This window comes from Camelus dromedarius, chromosome 7 (genome assembly GCF_036321535.1).
Source record: "Camelus dromedarius isolate mCamDro1 chromosome 7, mCamDro1.pat, whole genome shotgun sequence".
Classification (NCBI taxonomy): Eukaryota; Metazoa; Chordata; class Mammalia; order Artiodactyla; family Camelidae; genus Camelus; species Camelus dromedarius.
Genome location: NC_087442.1, coordinates 48,802,954 through 48,825,807, shown reverse-complemented (window position 1 = coordinate 48,825,807; position 22,854 = coordinate 48,802,954). Strand labels below are relative to the sequence as shown.

At 36.4% G+C, this 22,854-nt stretch overlaps 1 protein-coding gene and 1 non-coding gene across 2 annotated transcripts in view; one reads left to right on the top strand and one right to left on the bottom strand.

Moving 5' to 3' along the window:
* POLR1F (RNA polymerase I subunit F) overlaps nucleotides 1-22,854 on the bottom strand; it is a 30,236-nt gene that overhangs the window by 5,762 nt on the left and 1,620 nt on the right. The window contains exon 2 of the mRNA XM_031455019.2: nucleotides 19,296-19,437. Coding sequence (XP_031310879.1) covers nucleotides 19,296-19,437 — 142 coding nt within the window. The remainder of the gene's footprint in view (nucleotides 1-19,295; nucleotides 19,438-22,854) is intronic.
* On the top strand, nucleotides 13,912-13,984 carry TRNAA-GGC (transfer RNA alanine (anticodon GGC)). Its single transcript has one exon. It is a non-coding gene; the product is annotated as a tRNA-Ala (tRNA).

Sequence of the window (22,854 nt, the reverse complement as noted above, 5' to 3'; positions counted from 1 at the left end):
GCACTTGCCAAAATTCACTGAACTGCATACCATAATCTCTGCATTTTGCTGCATGTAGATTAAATCTCATTTTATTGTATGAAGATTGTATCGTGTTAATTAAATACAAATTAAAAAAAATTGCTCAAATGTATTTGAGGACTGGATCTTATTAAACGAGTAGAGTAAAAGGAATAATTTAAGTTTTCATTTCACACTTCCTAAACAATTTGAATGTTATTTCTGTGCACGTTTATGATGAAAGTGATGAAAAGGAAAAGCCTACAACCAAGAATTCTATTCAGCAAGGCTCTTACTCATATTTGACGTAGAAATCAAAAGCTTTACAGACAAGCAAACGCTATAATAATTTAATCAGCAACACCCAATCAGCTTTACAACAAATGTTAAAGGAAGTTCTCTGGTGAAAAAGAAAAGGCCACAACTAGAGCAAGAAAATTATGAAATGAGAGGGAGAGATCAAGACAGTAGGACACAGCTCATCTCATGCCGCAGATACATCAAAAATATATCTACATGTGGAAAAACTCACAGAATACCACCTACTGATGTTAGCAGAAGAACTCATACAACCAAAGCTACAAGAAAGATCACCATGTAACCAGGTTGGACAAAAGGAAAAAACAAACAAGAAAAGGAATTGGAACTAGACCTGTGTGCCTTGGAGGAAGCTGTGAAAGAGGAAATTTCCTCACCCTGGGAGCTCCCTTCAAGGCTGGAAGATCAGCCAGGACAGAAAGGGAGCTTCAGAGCCTCAAAGAATGTAGCAACTAGCTTGCAGCAGGCAGAACAGAGAATGACCAGCAAAGAGTCCTGGCCACCTCCTTACACTCCCCAGCCTGAGTCACGCATCTGCTGGTGTGTGCAGGGGCTGGGTGCTGGAACTTGGGCTTCAGCCCTGGTGAGAAGACTGTTGTTGGTGGCATGTGACAGCCTGAATGGGCTGCAGTGTGGTCTGAGCCGCAACCGGGACTTTTTGAACACAACAACAGAGAGAGATCTGGGCTGACTGCCAGCATTCCCGCAGCAGAGGTAGGGCCGAGGTCAAGGCCAACAACAGTGTACTTTGTGAATGCACAAAACAGGTGTCAGGCAACACCAGAGTGCACTTTCTGGTGCAGAGTCCCTGTACTCACTGCACTGTGCACTCAATGCACAGGAATACTCACTGGCTCCATTCCTGGAGGAAGTGCTCCCTTCAACCTCACACTGGCAGCTCAGAAACAGACTTGGAGGCTTCTACTCCAACAACTGGGGAGGAGACCCTGCCCCCCAGCTGGGCTGTGACAACCACAGAGCAGAGGAGACCCCTCTCAACACCTGGTACAGGCTCTGGTCACTGCAATACCAATCACACGCCCATCTAGGAGATAACTCCCAGCACGCTGAAGAAAGATGTGGCAAGATCCGTAATAAAAACAGCCTTTGCACAAAAATGTTAGACTCACACAGGCTACACACCTACATAAAAAAGCCCTTCAAGACCAGAATAGATGTTTCTCCTGAATCCATACAGTCCAAGAAATAAAGTAAAACGAAGAAGCAGAGGAACCACTCCCAATTAAAAGAACGAGAAATCTCGGAAAGAACAATTAATGAAACATCTCTCCATTCTACTAGTTCCCAAATTCAAAAGACGCAAGGAAAATATTAAAGAAATTAAGAAAAACTATTGGTAGAAATGAAAATCACTGTAATAAGAACTAGAAACTACAGGGAGTAGGGGAAAAGAGAAGATGGCGGAGTAGAAGGACACTTGTAGCTCACCCTCTCCCACAAATGCACCAATACTCACATCCACAGACCCACTCAGCCAACCAGAGCACCTGCAAACTCCGACAGAACATCGCCCTCTTCAAAAGATAAAGATGCCAAAAATCTGGTAGGAGAAAAGGAAAAAACAAAGAACAAAAGGCAAAGCAGAGCGGACGGGTCCCGCGGGGAGGGAGCGGCAAAGGAGGACTGGCGCTCGCTCGCTGGGTCTCCCCTTTCCAACTGAGAGGCCAGCGGGATGGAGGGGGAGCCTCCGAGGCTCGGATCTGTACAGAGCAGCCCTTGACCAGAACTAAGTTAAAGAGTACCCGCAACACCCAGCCCGAGACGAGGGCCGGCAGCTGGGGGCAGAGCCAGGCTGCCCAAGCCGGGTGGAGGACGGGGGCGGCTGCACTGAGGCAGCCCCGGGGGACTGCAGGGGGCTGTGGCTGTGGGTGCACAGGGCAGAACAACCTGGGCCCTCCATAAAACACGGTTGATGTGCCCTGGGGGGAAGGGTGCACACCCCCATCTCTGAAAACCCTCGGGAAGTTTTGGGGGAAGAGAGGCGGGGCTCAGGCACAGCTGCCACGTCCTCCGGTGCTTAGCACCCAGGCGGGGGCGGGAGCGAAACCTGCATCCGCACCTAAGGACTTAGCAGCCTCAAAGTCCAGAGGGAGACTTGTCTACAGCCCGAGGCAGACAGGATCCTTCCATCCTGGTCCCTCAGAGAACTTGCTCCGCCAAGACAAACAAGGAGCAGGGACAAGGCTGTTCTCTCCCTTCATCGAGCCCACCTGCGAAGTGCCAACCCGAGGCAGAGTGCCCAGCGGCACAGAGCAGCAGAGCGACCGGCGCTGGAGACGGAGGGCGGCCCCCCGCCTTTCAGGCAGGAACGCAACCCCTGACCACAGTGCTGGGACGGGGTGCGGCCCAGCCTCCCACGTGGCCAGTTTGCAACATATGATTGCGGCATTGCGAGTGGCAGTGACCCGCCTGCCCACAGCAAAGGAGAGCTGCACCTGACCCAGTGTTGGGAGGGGGCGCGATCTGCTTGCCGACAGGCTCTGGAGCAGCACAGAGGAGGGCGCCAGTGGAGGGCCTCTGGAAACAGCAATCTGAGCTTCCAAAACAGGACGAAGACAGAAAGACTGCACATTAAAAGCACACAGTCTCCAGGAGAACACCGACCCCAACCCTTTTTCTTTTTTTAAATGTTTTTACCTGTTCTATTTTCTATTACCCTCTTAATTTTTACTTCTTCATTTTTATTTCTCTTGGGTTTTGATGTCCTGTTATTGATTATACACAGGTTTCAAATACATCTTTTCTCCTTTTTTTAAAAGGTTTTAAAAGGACGTCTCAACCCGATTGCTATTCTGCTTCAACTTGCTCTTCTATTATTCATTATACACTGTTTTCAAACCTTTTTTTCTCCCTTCTTTTAAAATTCTTTCTCTTTTCTTTTTTTTTCCTAAATCTTATTCCTACATAGGCATTAGATAGATAAACTCCTTAAGGACCACAACAGACAACTGATACTCCATAAACCACAGTGCCAGAGAGGTATGAGCAAGATGAATAAGCAGAGAAACCACTCCCAATTAAAAGAACAAGAGAAATCCCTTGAAAGAACGATCAATGAAATAGACATCGATAGCCTACTCAAGATCAAGATTTCAAAAAAGGAGTGATCAAAGTGCTGAAGGAACTAAAAGAGATAGTTTAGAGATATAAAATATGTCAAAGATGAAACTGAAGCTATAAAGAAGAGACAAGTAGAATGGGTAAATTCATTGACTGAGATGAGGGATGATCTAAAAGCTGTGCAAAGCTGACTAGATAACCTAGAAGACAGGACAATAGAAAGCACCCAATCAGAAGAGCTACAAGATAAACAAAAACAAATAAAAATAGCATAAGGGAACTATGGGATAATATAAAGTGTGCCAATCTTCGCATAATAGGGGTCCCAGAAGGAGAAGAAAGATCAAAGGGGATTGAAAAGGTTTTTGAAGAAATCATGACTGAAAACTTCCCAAACTTAAAGGAATCAGATATCCAAGTACAGGAAGCTCAGAGGGTCCCAAACAGGAAGAACCCAAACAGACCCACACCAAGACATATCATAATCAAGATGGCCAGAGTCAAGGATAAAGAAATGATTCTAAAGGCAGCAAGAAAAAAGCAAAGAGTAAGTTACAAGGGAACCCCCATAAGGCTCTCAGCTGATTTCTCTACATAAACACTACAGGCCAGAAGGGAGTGGCAAGATATATTCAAAGTCCTGAATGAAAAAAATATGCAGCCTAGGAAACTTTATCCAGCAAGGCTATCCTTTAGGATAGAAGGAGAGAGAAAGAGCTTCACAGACAAGAAAAAGCTGCTAAAAGAAATATTGAAAGGTCTACTCTAAATACAAAAGCAGCAGGATGCTACAGAAATGAGAAACTCACAACTGGAAAGGTGATAACTCATGAATTACAAATAAAATAAACACAAAATTATAAAAGAAGACATACAAATCACTGAGAGTGGGAGAGGGAGGCAGGGAAATTAGAATATATTTTTTTCTTTCTTTTTAAAATTTTTTTAATGGTAGGATGGGTTTGAAATCATGTTACTATCAGTTTAATAAAAACAGTTATAGTAATGGGCTAATAGATTTATAAAAAAGGGTAACCACAAGCCAAAAACTTAAAAGGGAGTCACAAAAATTAAATAAAATCCATGATACTACAAAGGAAAATTACCAAACCACAAAAGGAAGAAGAAAGGAACAAAGAGGAAATACCAATTCAACTGCAAAGATAAGTTCAAAATGGCAATAAACACACATCTATCATTAATTACTGTAAATGTTAATGGACTAAATGCTCCAGTCAAAAGACACAGAGTGGCAGACTGGATAATAAAGCAAGAACCTTCAATATGCTGCATACAAGAGACCCACTTTAGGGAGAAGGACACATATAGACTGAGAGTGAAAGGATGGAAAAGGATATTCCATGCAAATGGAAAAGCCAAAAAAGCAGGTGTTGCAGTACTGATTTCAGACAAAATAGACTTTAAAACAAAGGCCATGAAGAAGGACATTTTATAATGACTAAAGGAGTGATACAAGATGAGGATCTTACACTTGTTAATATATATGCACCCAATATAGGAGCACCTAAGTACATAGAACAATTACTAACAGAAATAAAGGGGGATATTGATGGGAATACAATCATAGCTGGAGATTTTACCACCACATAAACATCACTAGACAGATCTTCCAGACAGAAAATAAATAAGGCAACAGATAAATTAAATAATACAATAGAAAAATTAGATTTGGTGGATATTTTCAGTGCATTACACCCCCCAAAAATAGGATATACATTCTTTTCAAGTGCACATGGAACATTTTCCAGGATTGATCATGCACTTGGGCACAAAAGAAACCTCAACAATTTTAAGAAGACAAATTATCTCAAGCATCTTTACTGACCACAATGCCATGAAACTAGAAATCAACAACAGAGAAACAAAGGAGAAAAAAAGGAAAGCATGGAGATTAAACAATATGTTATTTAAAAAAAATGGGTCAATGAGGAAATCAAAGCTGAAATTAAAAAATACCTTGAGACAAATAACAATGAAAGAAGCACAACCATTCAAAATCTATGGGACACAGCAAAGGCAGTGCTAAGAGGGAAGTTTACAGCGATTCAGGCCTTCCTCAAAAAAGAATCTCAAATAAACAATTTAACCCATCAGCTGAATGAATTAGAAAAAGAAGAACAGAAAGCCCCAAAAGGCAGCAGAAGAAAGGAAATTATAAAGATTAGGGAGGAAATAAATACAATAGAGGTTAACAAGACAATAGAAAAAAATCAGCCAAACCAAAAGCTGGTTTTTTGAAAAAGTAAGTAAAATCGACAAACCTCTGGCCAAACTCACAAAGAAGAAAGAAGAGAAAGCACAAATTAGCAAAATAAGAAAGGAAAATGGAGAAATTACAACAAATAAAATAGAAATACAGAATATCATACAAGAATATTACGAAAAACTATATGGAACCAAACTGGATAACCTAGAGGAGTTGGACAAGTTTCTGGAAACATACTGTCCACCAAGACTGAATCAAGAAGAAACTGACCACTTGAACTAACCGATCACTAGAAAAGAAACTGAATTAGCAATAAAAAATCTCCCTACAAATAAAAGTCCAGGACCAGATGGCTTCAATGGGGAATTCTACCAAACATACAGAGAAGAACTCATACCAGTCCTCCTCAAACTCTTCCAGACTATTGAAAAGGAGGGAATACTCCCAAACTCATTCTATGAAGCCACCATCACCCTGATACCAAAACCAGGCAAAGACACTACCAAAGAAGATAATTATAGGCCAATATCACTGATGAACATAGACGCCAAAATCCTCACCAAAATTTTAGCAAATAGGATCCAACAACACATAAAAAAGATTATACATCATGACCAAGTGGGGTTCATCCCAGGAACACAAAGGTGGTTCAACATACGCAAAATCAATGTAATACATCACATCAACAAGAGGAAGGACAAAAACCACATGATCATCTCAATCGATGCAGAAAAAGCATTTGATAAAATTCAACACCCATTTATGATAAAAACTCTCACCAAAGTGGGTATGGGGGAACATATCTCAACATCATAAAAGCTATATATGACAAACCTACAGCCAGCATAGTACTCAACAGTGAAAAACTCAAAAGCTTCCCACTAAAATCTGGGAGAAGACAAGGATGCCCACTATCAACACTCCTATTCAACATAGTCCTGGAAGTCCTAGCCACAGCGATAAGGCAAGAGAGAGAAATAAAAGGGATCCAAATTGGAAAACAAGAGGTAAAAGTGTCACTATATGCCGACGACATGTTACTATATATAGAAAACCCTAAAAGGTCCACACAAAAACTACTAGAGCTGATCGAAGAATTCAGCAAGGTATCAGGTTACAAGATTAACGTTCAAAAATCAGTTGCATTTCTTTACACTAACGATGAATCAACAGAAAAAGAAAGTAAAGAAAGAATCCCCTTTAAAATAACACCCAAAGTAATAAAATATCTGGGAATAAATATAACCAAGGACGTGAAAGAATTATACACAGATAACTATAAACCATTGGTGAAGGAAATTAAAGAAGACTTAAAAAAATGGAAAGATATCCCATGCTCTTGGATTGGAAGAATCAATATTAAAATGGTCACACTGCCCAAGGCAATCTACAGATTTAATGCAATCCCTATCAAATTACCCAGGACATATTTCACAGAACTAGAACAAATCGTAATAAAATTTATATGGAACCATCAAAGACCTAGAATTGCCAAAGCATTACTGAAGAGAAAGAAAGAGGCTGGAGGAATAACTCTCCAAGACTTCAGACAATACTATAGAGCTACAGTCATCAAGATAGCATGGCATTGGTACAAAAACAGACATATAGACCAATGGAACAGAATAGAGAGCCCAGAAATGAACCCACAAACTTTTGGTCAACTAATCTTCGACAAAGAAGGCAAGAATATACAATGGAATAAAGACAGTCTTTTCAGCAAATGGTGTTGGGAAAACTGGACAGCAGCATGTAAAACAATGAAGCTAGAACACTCCCTTATACCATACACAAAAATCAACTCAAAGTTGATCAAAGACTTAAACATAAGACAAGATACAATAAACCTCCTGGAGGAAAGTATAGGCAAAACATTATCTGACATACATCTGAAACATTTTCTCCTAGAAGAAATAAAAGCAAGAATAAATAAATGGGACCTAATGAAACTTACAAGCTTCTACACAGCAAAGGAAACCATAAGTAAAACAAAAAGGCAACCTACGGAATGGGAAAAAATTTTTGCAAATGAAACCGACAAAGGCTTGATCCCCAGAATATATAAGCAGCTCATATGACTCAATAAGAAGAAAATAAACAGCCCAATCCAAAAATGGGCAGAAGACATAAACAAGCAATTTTCCAAGGAAGACATACAAATGATCAAAAGGCACATGAAAAAATGCTCAATATCACTAATTATCAGAGAAATGCAAATCAAAACTACAATGAGGTATCACCTCACACCAGTCAGAATGGTCATCACTCAAAAGTCCGCAAATGACAAATGCTGGAGAGGCTGTGGAGAAAAGGGAACCCTCCTACACTGCTGGTGGGAATGCAGTTTGGTACAGCCACTGTGGAAAACAGTATGGAGATTCCTCAAGAGACTAGAATAGACTTACCATATGACCCAGGAATCCCACTCCTGGGCTTATATCCAGAAGGAACCCTACTTCAGGATGACACCTGCACCCCAATGTTCATAGCAGCATTATTTACAATAGCCAAGACATGGAAACAGCCTAAATGTCCATCAACAGATGACTGGATAAAGAAGATGTGGTATATTCACACAATGGAATACTGCTCAGCCATATAAACCAACAACATAACGCCATTTGCAGCAACATGGATGCTCCTGGAGAATGTCATTCTAATTCAAGTAAGCCGGAAAGAGAAAGAAAAATACCATATGAGATCGCTCATATGTGAAATCTTAAAAAAAAAAAACAAAAAAAACCGAAAAACAAAAAAACCCAAAGAATAAATACAGAACAGAAATAGACTCATAGACAGAGAACACAGACTTGTAGTTGCCGGGGGGGCGGAGGGTGGGAAGGGATAGACTGCGATTTCAAAATTGTAGAATAGATAAACAAGATTATACTGTATAGCACAGGGAAATATACACAAAACGTTATGGTAGATCACAGAGAAAAAAATGTGACAATGAGTGTGTATATGTCCATGTATGACTGAAAAATTGTGCTGAACACTGGAATTTGACACAACACTGTAAAATGATTATAAATCAATAAAAAATGTTTAAAAAAAAGCAGAAAAAAAAAAAGAAAACACAGGCAAAACATTATGACATAAATCTCAGCAATGTTCACCAAGGCAGTCTACCCAGGCAACAGAATTAAAAGGAAAAATAAACAAGTGGGACCTCATTAAACTTATAAGCTTTTGCACAGCAAAGGAAACAGTAAGCAATACAAAAAGACAACCTACAGAATAGGAGAAAATATTTGCAAAAGATGAGACTGACAAGGGCTTAATTTCCAAAATATATAAACAGTTCATACAAATTAATAGCAAAAAACCAAACAACCCAATCCAAAAATGGGTAGAAGACCTACGTAATTCTCCAGTGAAGACATACAAATGGCCAATAGGCACATGAAAAAAATGCTCTATATTGCTAATTATAAAAGAAATCCAAGTCAAAACTACAATGAGGTATCACCTCACACCAGTTAGAATGGCCATGACTCAAAAGTCCAAAAACAAAAATGCTGGAGAGGCTGTGGAGAAAAGGGAGCCCTCCTACACTGTTGGTGGGAATGTAGTTTGGTGGAGCTGTTATGGAAAACAGTATGGAGATTCCTCAGAAGACTAAAAGCAGACTTACCATACGATCCAGCAATCCCACTCCAGGATATATATCCAGATGGAGCCTTAATTTAAAAAGACACATGCACCCCAGTGTTCAGAGCAGCACTATTTACAATAGCCAAGACATGGAAACAAACTAAATATCTATTGACAGATGAAGGGATAAAGAAGCTGTGGTATATTTACACAATAGAATACTATTTAGCCATAAAAAATAAAATGCCATTTGTAGCAACATAGATGGACATGGAGATCTTTATTCTAAGTGAAGTAATCCAGAAAGAGAAAGAAAAATACTGTATGATACCATTTATATGTGGAATCTAAAAAAAAAAAAAAAAAAAAAAAGACAAACAAACTTATTTACAAAACAGAAACAGACTCACAGACATAGAAAACAAACTTATGGTTATCAGGGAGGGAAGGGGATGGGAAAGGATAAATTGGGAGTTTGAGATTTGCAGATACTAATATATATAAAATAGATAAACAAGTTTATACTGTATAGCACAGGGAACTATATTCAGTATCTTGTAGTAATTTATGGTGAAAAAAATATGAAAACAAATAAATGTATGTTCATCTATGACTGAAGCATTATTCTATACACCAGAAACTGACACAACATTGTAAACTGAATATACTTCAATAAAAATATATATATACCAAAAAAATACCAATAAAAGAAAGCAATATACAAGACCTATGGGATAAAATAAACTGAGCCAACCCATAACAGGGATCTCAGAAGGAGAATAAGGAAAGATGGGGATCAAAAATATATTTGAAGAAATTATGGCAGAAAACTTCTGAAACCTAAAGGACTCAGATATCCATGAAGAAGAAGCATAGTGTGTTTCAAACAAGACAAACCCAAAGACCCACACCAAGACAAATTGTAACTAAAACGGCAAAAGTTAAAGATTAAAAAAGTAGATACTAAAGGCAGCAAGATAAAAAGAGTCAGAGGGAACCCTAATAAGGCTATCAGCTAATGTATCTACAGATATGTTGCAGCCAAGCAGGGACTGGAAAGATATATTCAAAGTCCTGAAAGGGAAAATCTGGCAACCTAAGATACTCGACTCAGCAAGATTATCATGAACAATGGAAGGAAAGATAAGAAATTTATCAGAGAAAGGACAATTGGAAAGTTTATCACTTAAAAAAAAGCCAATGCATAGATTAAAAAAGTCAAAATCAAAAAAATTTTGTGAAAGGAACAATAACTACAATGAATAGCAAAAGCATAAACATGAGAATGTAAGAGGACATCAAAATATAAAATATAGAGGGGAGTAAAAAAATGTAGATTATTTTGAGCTTGTCTGACTACCACTCTAAAGGAAGTAGGTATAGTAATGGTGAACATACTTGAAAACCAGTGTAACTGCAAATCAAATCCATACAATAGATGCATAAAAACAAAAAAGAGAACTCCAGCACAATATAAAAGAAAGCCAACAAACCACAAAAGGAAAAAGAGAAAGAAAAAGAAAACAACAAAGAAGAAACAGAAAGTCAACTGGTAACAAAGTTTAAAATGGTAATAAATACACATTTGTCAATAATTACCTTAAATGTCAATGGACTAAACGCTCCAATCAAAAGATGTACAGTAGCAGAGTGAATGATAAAACAAGTGCCAACAATATTGTTGCCTACAAGAGACCCAGTTGTGAAAGACACAGACGGAAAGTGACATTCAAACAGAAATGTCAAGAAAGCAGGGGTAGCAATACTCATATCAGACATAACAGATTTTAAAACAAAAGATATAAAGACAGATAAAGAAGGACATTATATAATGATAAAAAGATTAATACAAGAAAGAGTATAGTGTACTCAATATAGAAGCATGTAAATTCATATAACAAATACTGACATAAAGGAAGAAATTGATAGGAATACTAGGAGACTTTAACATTTTACATCAATGGACAGATCTTCCAAACAGTAAATCAATAAGGCATCAGAGATTCTAAATGATACCAGTTAGATTTGATATTTTGAGGATGTTACATTCATAAAAACCAGTATATACAGTCTTTTAAGTGTACATGGTACATTCTCTAGGATAGACCACCACAGTAGGACAAAAAACAAGCCTCAACTAATTGAAGAGAGCAGAAATTATTTCAACCATCTTTTCTGACTACAATGATATGAAATGAGAAGTCAACTAGAAATGAGAGAAAAGATGACTATACGAAGACTAAAAAAAACATGCTACTAAAAAAACCCAATGGGTTAACTATGAACTCAAAGAGGAAATTAAAAAATACCTTTAGACAGACAAATGACAATGAAAACACAATCACACAACATCTAAGGGGATGCAGCAACAGCAGCCCAAAGAGGGAAGTTCAGAGTGATATAGGCCTTCTAAAAACAAAACAAAACAAAAAAAACTCAAATGAACAAACCTACCACCTAAAAGAATTATAAAAGGAACAAACAAAATCTATACGTCAACAGAAGGGAGAAAATAACATACTAGAGAGGAAGTAAATAAAAAAGAGATTTAAAAAATAGGAAAAAATCAATCAAAAATCAATTAAAAAAAAAAAAAAAGAGCTTATTCTCTGAAGGAGTAAGCACACTTGACAAACCTGTGGCCAGGCTCACCAAGAAGAAAACAGAGAAGATGTAAATAAACAAAATGAAAACTCAAAGAGGAGAAATGACAACTGATACCACAAAAAATACAAAAAACCATAAAAGAATACTATGAACAATTATATACCAACAAATTGGACAATTTAGAAGAAATGGACAAGTTTCTAGAAATATATAGCCCTCCAAAACTCAGGAAGAATATATAATTTGAACACACCAGGAGAAGTGAAATTGAGCCTGTAATAATGAAATCCCTGTAAATGAAAGTCTAGTACTGAATGGCTGCACTAGGAAATTCTACCAAACATACAAAGAATAACTTATACCAATCCTTCTCAAACTCTTCAGAAAGGAACAAGAGAAGGGAACACTTTCAAACTCATTCTATAAAGCTACCATCATCTGATGCTAAAACCAGACAAACACACTACTGAAAAGGAAAATTACAGGCACTATCTTTGATGAATACAAATGCATAAACTCTCAACAAAATATTAGCAAACCAAATATACAACAAATAAAAATGATCATATGCCGTGATCAAATTGGATTCATCCCAGGGTGACAAAGATGGTTCATCATATACTAGTCAATCAATGTGATATACCACATCAACAAAAGAAAAGACAAACACTATATGATCATCTCAATAGATGCAGGAAAAGCAGTTGATAAAAATTCAACATCCAATTACGATTAAAAACTCCTACCAAAGTGGGTACAGTGGGACTGTATCTCAACATAATAAAATCTATTTATGACAAACCCACAGCCATCATAATACTCAATGGTGAAAAGCTGAAAGCCTTCCCACTAAAACCTGGAACAAGACAAAGAATATCCACCTTCACCACTTCCATTCAACATAGTTTTGAAAATCCTAGCCACAGCAATCTGACAAGAAAAAGAAATAAGAGGTATCCAAGTTGGAAGGGAAGGGGTAAAACTATCACTATATGTAGATGATATGACACTATTTATAGAAAATCCTAAAAACTCCACAAAAAAACTACCAGAACCGATAAATGAATTCAGTAAGGTAGTGGGATACAAGATTAACCTACAGAATCTTGCATTTCTTTACAACAAAAAATGAATGTCAGAAAAGTAAAAAAAAAAAAATTATATAAATAAAATAAAATATTGAGGAATATACCTGAAGAAGGAGGTAAAAGACTTATATAGTGGGAAATAAAAACACTAAAAGGAAACTGAAGATTATTTAAAGAAATGAAAAGACATTCCATGGTACAGCACTATGGAGAGCAGTATGGAGGTTCTGTAAAAAACTGGCTATCCTATGCAAAGTAATCTACAGACTTAATGTGATACTTCTCTAAAACACATGACAATTTTCAAAGAAGTAGAAAAATAATCCTAACATTAATATGAACTCATAAAAGACTCAGGACTGTCAAAACAATCTTGAGAAAGAAGAATGGAGCTGGAGGAATCACACTCCCTGACTTCAGGCTAAACTATAAAGCTACAGTATTCAAAACACTATGGTACTGCCACAAAAACACACAGATCAACGGAACAGGAAGGAAAGTCCAGAAAGAAATGAAGCACTTATGGTCATTTAATCTATGACAAAGGAGGCAAGAATATACAATGGAGAAAAGACAGTCTCTTCAGCAAGTGGTGTTGAGAAAGCTGGACAACTGCATGTAAATTAATGACATTAGAATACTCCCACAATACAAAAATAAAAATAGCTTAAAGACTTAAATATAAAACATGATAGTATAAAACTCTTAGAAGAGAACATAAGCAAAACATTCTCTGACATAGACCACAGCAATGTTTTCCTAGGTCAGTCTCCCATGGCAACAGAAATAAAAATAAAAAAATAAATGGGACCTAATCAAACCTGTAAGATTTTGCACAGCCAAAGAAACCATAAACAAAACCAAGACAACCTACAGAATGGGAGAAAATAATGTGCAAACAATGTGACCAACAGAGTATTAATTTCCAAGACATACAAACAGCTCATACAGCTTAACATCAAACCCCCCCCCCCCAAAAAAACAAGTTGGGGAGGAGGGTATGGCTCAGTGGTAGAGTGTGTGCTTGGCATGCACAAGGTCCTGGGTTCAATTCTCAGTACTTCCACTAAAAATAATAACTAGGCCTAATTACCTGCCCCCTCCAAATAAAAATAAATTTTAAAAAATTAAAGAAAAATAAACCATCAAAAAATGGGTAGAAGAACTAAATAGGCATTTCTCTAAAGAAAACATCCAGACAGCCAACAGGTACATGAAAAGATGCTCAGTATCACTAATTATCAGAGAAATGCAAATCAAAACTACAATGAGGTATTACCTCACACCAGTCAGAATGGCTATCATGAAAATATCTACATATAGTAAATGCTGGAGAATGTGTGGAGAAAAAGGGAACTCTCCTACACTGTTGGTGGGAATATAAATTGGTGCAGCCACTATGGAGAGCAGTATGGAGGTTCTGTAAAAACTAAAAACAGATTTACCATATGATCCAGCAACACCATTCTTGGGCAAATATCCAAAAAAGACAGAAACTAATTCAAAAAGATATATGCAGCCCTATGTTCACAGTGGCACCACTTACAATAGCTGAAACATAGAAGCAACATAAATGTCCATCAAAAGATGAATGGATAAGGAAGATGTGGCATACACATACAATGGAATATTACTCAGACACAAGCAAGAATGAAATAATGATGTTTTCAGCAACATGGATGGACCTATTGATTATAGTAACTGAAGTAAGTCGGACAGAGAACAATTATCATATTGCTTATATGGAATCTAAAAAAATGGTACAAGTCAACTTTTTACAAAACAGACGTAGGAAAGAAATTTATGATTACTAAAAAGGAAGGGGGAGGGAGGAATAAATTATGAGTTTGGGATTAACAGCTACATACTACAATATATAAAACAGACAAACAAGGACCTACTGTATAGCATAGGGAACTATATTCAGTATCTTGTAATAACATAATGAAAAAGAATCTGAAAAAGAACACACATATACATGTATATATACATATATAAAAAACTAAATCACTTTGATGGACACCAGAAACTAATACAACATTGTAAAACAAACATAAAAAGAAAGGAAATTTCAAAATATCAAATCACACCAGTAAGGGCAAACTTACAGAAAAGGCAGGAAATCATTCACATACAAAACCAGTAGGGAGGTTAAAAGACAAAAGCAGTACAATCACTTGTATCCACAATGAGCAGTTCAGGGATATACAAAACAATTAAATGTAAATTATGATATCAAAGACAGTAATTGTGAGAGAATACAAATGCAGGATATTTAAAGTGCATTTGAAAGTATGAGATCAGCAATTTAAAACAATCACATTCGTATATAGACTGCTAAAGAAAAACCTCATGTTAACTGCAGACCAAAAATCTAAACTAGGTATTCACAGAAAAAAAAAAAGGGGGGGGGGGGCGCGGGATCCAAACATAGCACTAAAGATATCATCAAATCACAGGAGGAGAGAACAAAAAAAATTTATAAAAACAAATCCAAAACTATTTATAAAATGGCAATAACAACACACACAATTATGTTACATGTAAATAGACTAAATGCTCCAACCAAAAAACAGACTGGCTGAATGGATACAAAAACAAGACCCATATATATGCTACAAGAGACTCACTTCATATCTAGTCTCACATATAGAATGTAAGTGAGGGAATGGAAAAAGGTATTCCATGGAATTAGAAATCAAAAGCCAGCGAATAGTTGTATCATGCTAAGTAGACTTTAAAATAAAGACTGTTACAAGAGACAAAGACAGAAACTACATTTAACAATCAAGGGATCCATCCAAGAAGAAGACATAACAATTCTAAATATAGGTGCACCCAATATAGGAGCACCTCAATATATAAAACAAATATTAACAGACATAAAAGGAAAAATTGACAGTAACACAGTAACAATAGGGTAGTATAACAACCCACTTACATCAATGGATAGATGATCCAGACAGAAAAATAACAAGGAAATACAGGACTTAAATAACACATTAGACCAAATGGACTTAATTGATATTTAATTGATTAATTGATTACATCGGAAAGCAGCAGAATACACATTCTTTTCAAGTGCACATGGAACATGATCCAAGATAGAGCACATGCTGGGCCAAAAAGCAAACCTCAGTAAGTTTAAGAAAATTGAAATTAAATCAAGCATTTTTTCCAACCACATTATGAGACTAGAAATCCAACTACAAGAAAAAAACACAAACACGTAGAGGCTAAATGGCATGCTACTAAACAACTAATGAATCACAGAAAAAATTAAAGACAAAAATCAAAAAATACCTAGTCAAATGAAAACGAAAACAGAACGATCCAAAACCTACAGAACTCAGTAAAAGCAAGTCTAAGAGGTAATGTACAGTAACACAAGCTTACCTTGGGAAACAAGAAAAATCTCAAATAAAAAAACCTAATCTTACACCTACAGCCACTAAAGAAATAAGAACAAACAAAACCCACAGTTAGTAGAAGGAAAGAAAAAAATCAACATCAGAGCAGAAATAAATGAAATAGAGACTAAAAAGGAAACAATAAAAAAGATCAATGAAAATAAAAGCCGGCTCTTTGAAAAGGTAAACAAAACTAATAAACCTTTAGCCAGACTCATTAAGAAAAAAAGGTAGAGGGCCCAAGTCAATAAAATCAGAAATGAAAAAGTAGTTACAACCAACACCACAGAAATACCACGGATTATAAGAAATCACTATGAGTGATTACACATCAGTAAAATGGACAACCTAGAAGAAATGGACAAATTCTTAGAAAGGCACAATCTCCCAAGATTGAACCAGGAAGAAACAGAAAACATGAATAGATCAATTACCACTACTGAAATTGAATCAGTAATTTTTAAAAAATCCCAACAAAAGTCTAGGACCAGATGACTTCAGAGGCGAATTCTACCAAACATTTGGAGAAGAGTTAACATCTACCCTGAAACTATACCAAAAAATTACACTTCTAAACTCACTGCATGAGGCCACCATCACCTGGATACCAAAACCAAAGATATCACAAAAAGAGAAAATTATAGGCCAGTATCACTGGTGAACACAGATGCAAAAATTCTCAACAAAATACTAGCAAACCGAATCCAACAATACATTAAAAGGATCATATACCATAATCAAGTGGGATTTATCCTTGACGTACAAGGATATTTCAATATCCACAAATCAATCTACGTAATACACCACATCAACAAATTGAAGAATAAAAACCATCTGATCATTTCAGTAGATGCAGGAAAAGTTTTTGATAAAATTCAATATCCATTTATGGTAAAAACTTTCCAGAAACTGGGCACAGAGGGAACATACCCAACATGATAATAGCCTTAATATGACAAACTCACAGCTAACATCATACCCAATGGTGAAAACTGAAAGAATTCTAAGATCAGGAACAAGACAAGAATGTCCCCTCTCACCGCTTTATTCAACACAGTTTTGGAAGTCCTAGCCACAGCAATCAAAGAAAAAAAATTTTTTAATCCAAACTGAAAAGGAAGTAAAACTGTCACTCTTTGCAGATGACATGTTACTATACATAGAAAATCCTAAAGTTGTCACCAGAAAGTCACTAGAACTCATCAATAAATTTGGTAAAGATTCAGGATATAAAATTAATATACAAACGTGTTGCATTTTTATACACTAACAACAAAATATCAGAAAGAAATTAATGAAACAATCCCGTTTACCACTGCATCAAAAAGAATAGCTACAGTAATCAAAACAGTATGGTACTGGCACAAAAACAAACACACAGATCAATGGAAGAGAATAAAAAGCACCAAAATAAACCCACACGCCTGTGGTCAATTAGTCTACAGAAAAGGAGGTAAGAATATACAATGGAGAAAAGACAGTCTCTTCAATAAGTGGTGCTGGGAAAACTGGACAGCAAAATATAAATGAAATTAGAACATTCTCTAAAACCATATACAATAAACTCCAAATGGATTACAGACCTAAATGTAAGACTGGATACTGTAAAACTAGAGGAAAACATAGGCAGAACACTTTTTGACATAATCCCAGCAATAGATTTTGGATCTGTCTCCCAGGGTAACAGAAACAAAAGCAAAAATAAACAAATGGGACCTAACTAAACATAAAAGCTTTTGCACAGCAAAAGAAACCATAAACGAAACCAAAAGACAACCTATGGAATGCGAGAAAATAATTGCAAATAATGCAACCGATGAGGGCTTAACTTCCAAAATATACCAACAGGTCACACAGCCCAACATTAAAAAAAAAAAAAAAAGATTAAAAAATGGGCAAAAGACCTACATAGACATTTCTCTAACGAAGACATATAGGTGACCAACAGCCACAGGAAAAGACGCTCAACACTGCTAATTATCAGAAAAATGCAAATCAAAACTACAATGAAGTATCATCTCACACTGGTCAAAATAGCCATCATCAAAATGTCTACAAATAATAAATGCTGGAGAGGGTGTAGAGAAAAGGGAACCCTCCTTCTCTGTTGGTAGGAATGTAAATTGGTGCAGCCACTATGGAAAACAGTATGGAGGCTCCTTAAAAACTAAAACCAGACTTAGCACAAGATCCAGCAATCCCACCCTTGGGCAAATATGTGGAAAAGACAAAAATTCTAATTAGAAAAGATACATTTAGCCCAATGTTCACAGCAGCACTATTTACAACAGCCAAGACATGGAAGCAACATAAATGTCCACTGACAGACAAAGAGAGAAGGTATTCTTTGTGTGTGATGTTTGGTGTATTCCACTCACACAATGGAATATTATTCAGCCATTAAAAAGAAGTAATGCCATTTTCAGCAAAATGGAGGGACCTAGAGATCATCATAATAAGAGAAGTTAGAGAAAGACAAATATCATATTGCTTATATGAGGAATCTTAAAAAAAAATACAAATGAATTTACAAACTTCTGGTTACCAAAGAGGAAGGCGAGGAGGGATTAATTAGGAGTTTGGGATTAACAGCTACCTACTACTATATACAAAACAGATCAACAACAAGGACGTACTGTATAGCACAGGTAACTATATTCAATATCTTATAATAACACATAGTGGAAAAGAATCTGAAAAACAACACATATATACATGTACATATACATATATATAAAACTAAATCACTGTTGTACTCCAGAAAATGACTATACTTCAATTAAAAAACAAAACAAAACTTACCCAGATTGAACTGATAGAAAATAATTTTCATTTTTTCTTTAAAAATGATTTTCTGTTACCTACAATAATAATCCATGTGAATCCCAGGGTGTATAGTTCTTAAAAATTTCCAGATTACATAATTAAATAACTCTACAAAGAAAGCTAGGGAAGAAAGATACATACCATAAGCTTTTGCCCTGGTTCAGGGCAGAAAATAACAAAATCTGCTTCAATGTTAAGATGAATGTGTCCTTGATCATCATAAATATCTCCTAGTTCACCCACTACTTTGATATTATCATAAGCAATGGGTACACCTAAAAGGCTGTAAAATTAAAAAGGGAGAGAGAGAGAGAGAAGAAAATGGTATTTTTTTAATCCTCTTTTAAACTAGGCCTTTATCATACTGATTAGATATTCGGAGTCAAAAGTATACATCTCCTGACATAATCACCCACAGCAAAAACATAATAGTAATTTCATCAAAGGGTTACAACATAATGACTAACTTAAAAATAATTATTCAAGATAGGTATCCAGAAACAAAATGTCCAATTATGCAACAGCAGTAAGTTGATCCTTCTTCCTTAATTGCTACTCATTTGAATTCTAGTCACACTAGAGTTAAAGAAAAAATGAGACTGGCAAAAAAAAAAAAAAAAGTCTATTTCTGTATTATTGACTCAAGCCAATTTTGGTATTATCCACCATTATCAAATTTCTATACTAGATGGTATATAGCAAGAAAAGTATTTGGGTCAAAGCTGAAGAAGCCCCTGAATATTAAAGCCAGTGACTTAATGAAGGAAAGTCTCCAAACTGCAACTGTCTTATAAAAAAATATTAAGAAATACAACTATACCATTTCTTTAGAACTGACTCTGACACTTTAGATAACATATGTTGACTGTCAGGATTAAGAGGCAACTATTTCCAAATGTCGTTTCCAAATTCTTAAAAAATTACAACTGCTAAGGATACTGAGCTGGTGGCTTCCCTGCCATAGCCACTTGTTCCAGAAAACGTCCCGACTCCCCCAGGCAAGGCTGAAATCACTCCTCCTCTACTCCTATAGGATTCCATGCAAAGTATTATCACTGCTCTTATTTATCTGATCTCTGTTTAAGTTTGGATTCCAGACAGGACTCTTAAGTCCCTTCAGAGCAGAGAACATTTTTGTTGAACTCTATTAACTTCTAAAAAGAGTCACACAGAATGAGAGAGAATTTATCCCTAGTAGCAGTTGTTTAAGTAAAACAGACAGGAGCCACTGGAAAGGAACTTTATTAACTACCAAATTAGAAAAACTTATTCCAGAAAGCACTCTTTTGAACTGCTAATTTTTGCATGTGGTTTTCCTCAACAGGAACCATACCATCGCTAAGACAGTATTAGGGGCCCAGAAAACAGAGCAAGGTGGGATGGAAAAAAAAAAAAAGTAACCACAATAATAAAAACAAAATTAAGTAGCTCACGGTGAAAAAGAATGTGAAAATGAATATATGCATATTCATATATGACTGAAACATTGTGCTCTACACCGGAAATTGACTCAACATGGTAAACTGACTATAACTCAATAAAATAAAATTTTAAAAAAAGGAAAAGAAAATCAAGACTTTGTTTCCCCTAATCAAAAATTAGAGAATGAGTCTCAAGTAGGGGGAATGTTGTCCCCTAGGAGGCATTTGGGAGTTTGCAGAACTAATCATAGTTGTCTCATGGGCAAAGTCCAGGGATGGGAGATATTCTGCCATGAAAAATGTTCCTAGCTCTACATGATTTAAATGAGAGGACAAACTTCATTTCATAAATATTTATAAACAATGGGTCACAGTATCTAACTTAAATATGTATGTACACATTTATATATAAAGTCATCTTTGCATGCTTTCAATGTAAATTAAAATTTCCAGGAATATTGCTAATATGTAAATTCAAGAGTAGACTGTTTTATGTGGAACTACACTGAGAACTGCTCATTATTTTAGAATAGCATTTCACCACTGAAGACACTGTGTCATGTGAGTTGTCAACTCAAAACTTCTGCATCAATCTACATTTGCAACGGATACATTCACAATGATTCTAGGTATAGGTGCAAGAGGCATCTACTACTTCATTCTTCCCAGTTAGTCATGCTTGAGCATTATCACACTGAAACATATTTTACTATATTGTATTAGAGCACTATATGAATTTTCTTCAATTGTGTAGATAGGTTGTTATCTTTACATTTCATTTCAGTATAGTAAAGAGTGTTTTCAATGATAGTAAAGGCAGTACTGCAAAATATTTCTTATAATAGGAAGCCCTGGGTTCTGTAGGGTTCAAATTTGCTGACTAGGGAATGTGACCATAGAGCCTAACCCCAAAAGGATTTGTGTAAACCTAGCAAAATTGGGAAAGCAACTCACAGCATATAACTTACTAAAAATCATCAGGTAGACAACGACAGACACAACACTGTATCTCTTCCTCTTTTATTTTTCTGAAACCATCCTAAATAGGTTTCAGGGCAAGGTGGTAGCCTCACTTGAGATATTTAGAGAACAATTAAATTCAGAGACGCTTAGATTGCACACTTAATACTTTTCTAGAACTACTAGGAGGGAATATAATTGCCACCTTCAAATAACTCAAGAGCTGTCATTTACAAAAGAGCTAAGATTTTTTTGTTCCTTAATAACTTCTCAGAGATCTAACTTACGTGACTTTAGAAAACTGCTTACTTTCTTTAAGCAGACTTTCCAAAACTGAAACGGGATGATCTTTTAAAAAATTCTGTCACTGAGGGAAAAGGTGGGCAATCCGTCAGACAGAGGATGCTGTTGAGATAACCTAGTAACTAATATGAGAGCCACTCTCAATTCTTCTCTTTTCCTCACTTCTTAAACAAAGAGAAGTATGTCCTTCTGATTCTACAGGATGGCCCCCAAATCTGGAAACATAAAACTATATATGAAAAATGGTTGATCAGTATTATAATTCTTGGTATGTTCAGTGTTTTATCCCTGACTAGTAATGCATAGTTCAAAGTACAGTGTTTGATATGCACAGAATAAACTGGAGTTTTTAGCACACCTCAGAAGTAATGGGAGGTAGGGTGGGGAGTCCATATCTGCTCAGGGTACTATCTGGGCCACATGGCCACAATGTCCATTTCAGTTATAGAAATGATCATCATCCAATCAGCTCCTCATCTCTGGTGGAATGGCTCCTATTCCCCTAGTCTGTGAAATGGATGTATTAATCAGTTACAGGATCAAACATGTGCCTCTGTTTCCAGATTTTATGACCACCTTGCATATCCTTAAATCTCCCAAATCTATCCTCTCTAATCATTTTTCTCTTGAACAGTTATAACAATCTCTTAATTGTTCTCCATATTTATTTGTCTCACCCTCCTTAAACCATCATCTAGTGCTAACAAGTGCTGTTTCTTAAACTGCAAATGTGATTATGTCCCAGACATCACAGTACCACCGTCTCAAAAGTGTGCCAAGTTTCAGAGAGCACTGAGAGGATGAAGTGCGAGCCCTGCTTCCTGCTTAAGTACACAAAACAAACAAAAACCCAAAACACCTGGCAAAGACAGGAAGGGAAGAGCAAAATGGCCATCCTCTCTGAATTGTCCTCCAGCCCGTCTTTAATCCACTGCCCTTCTCTCCAGCTGCACCCAATGTCTTTCCCCTATGTAAACCTTACTCTGATTATATAGTACTTACAATTTATCTGGTCA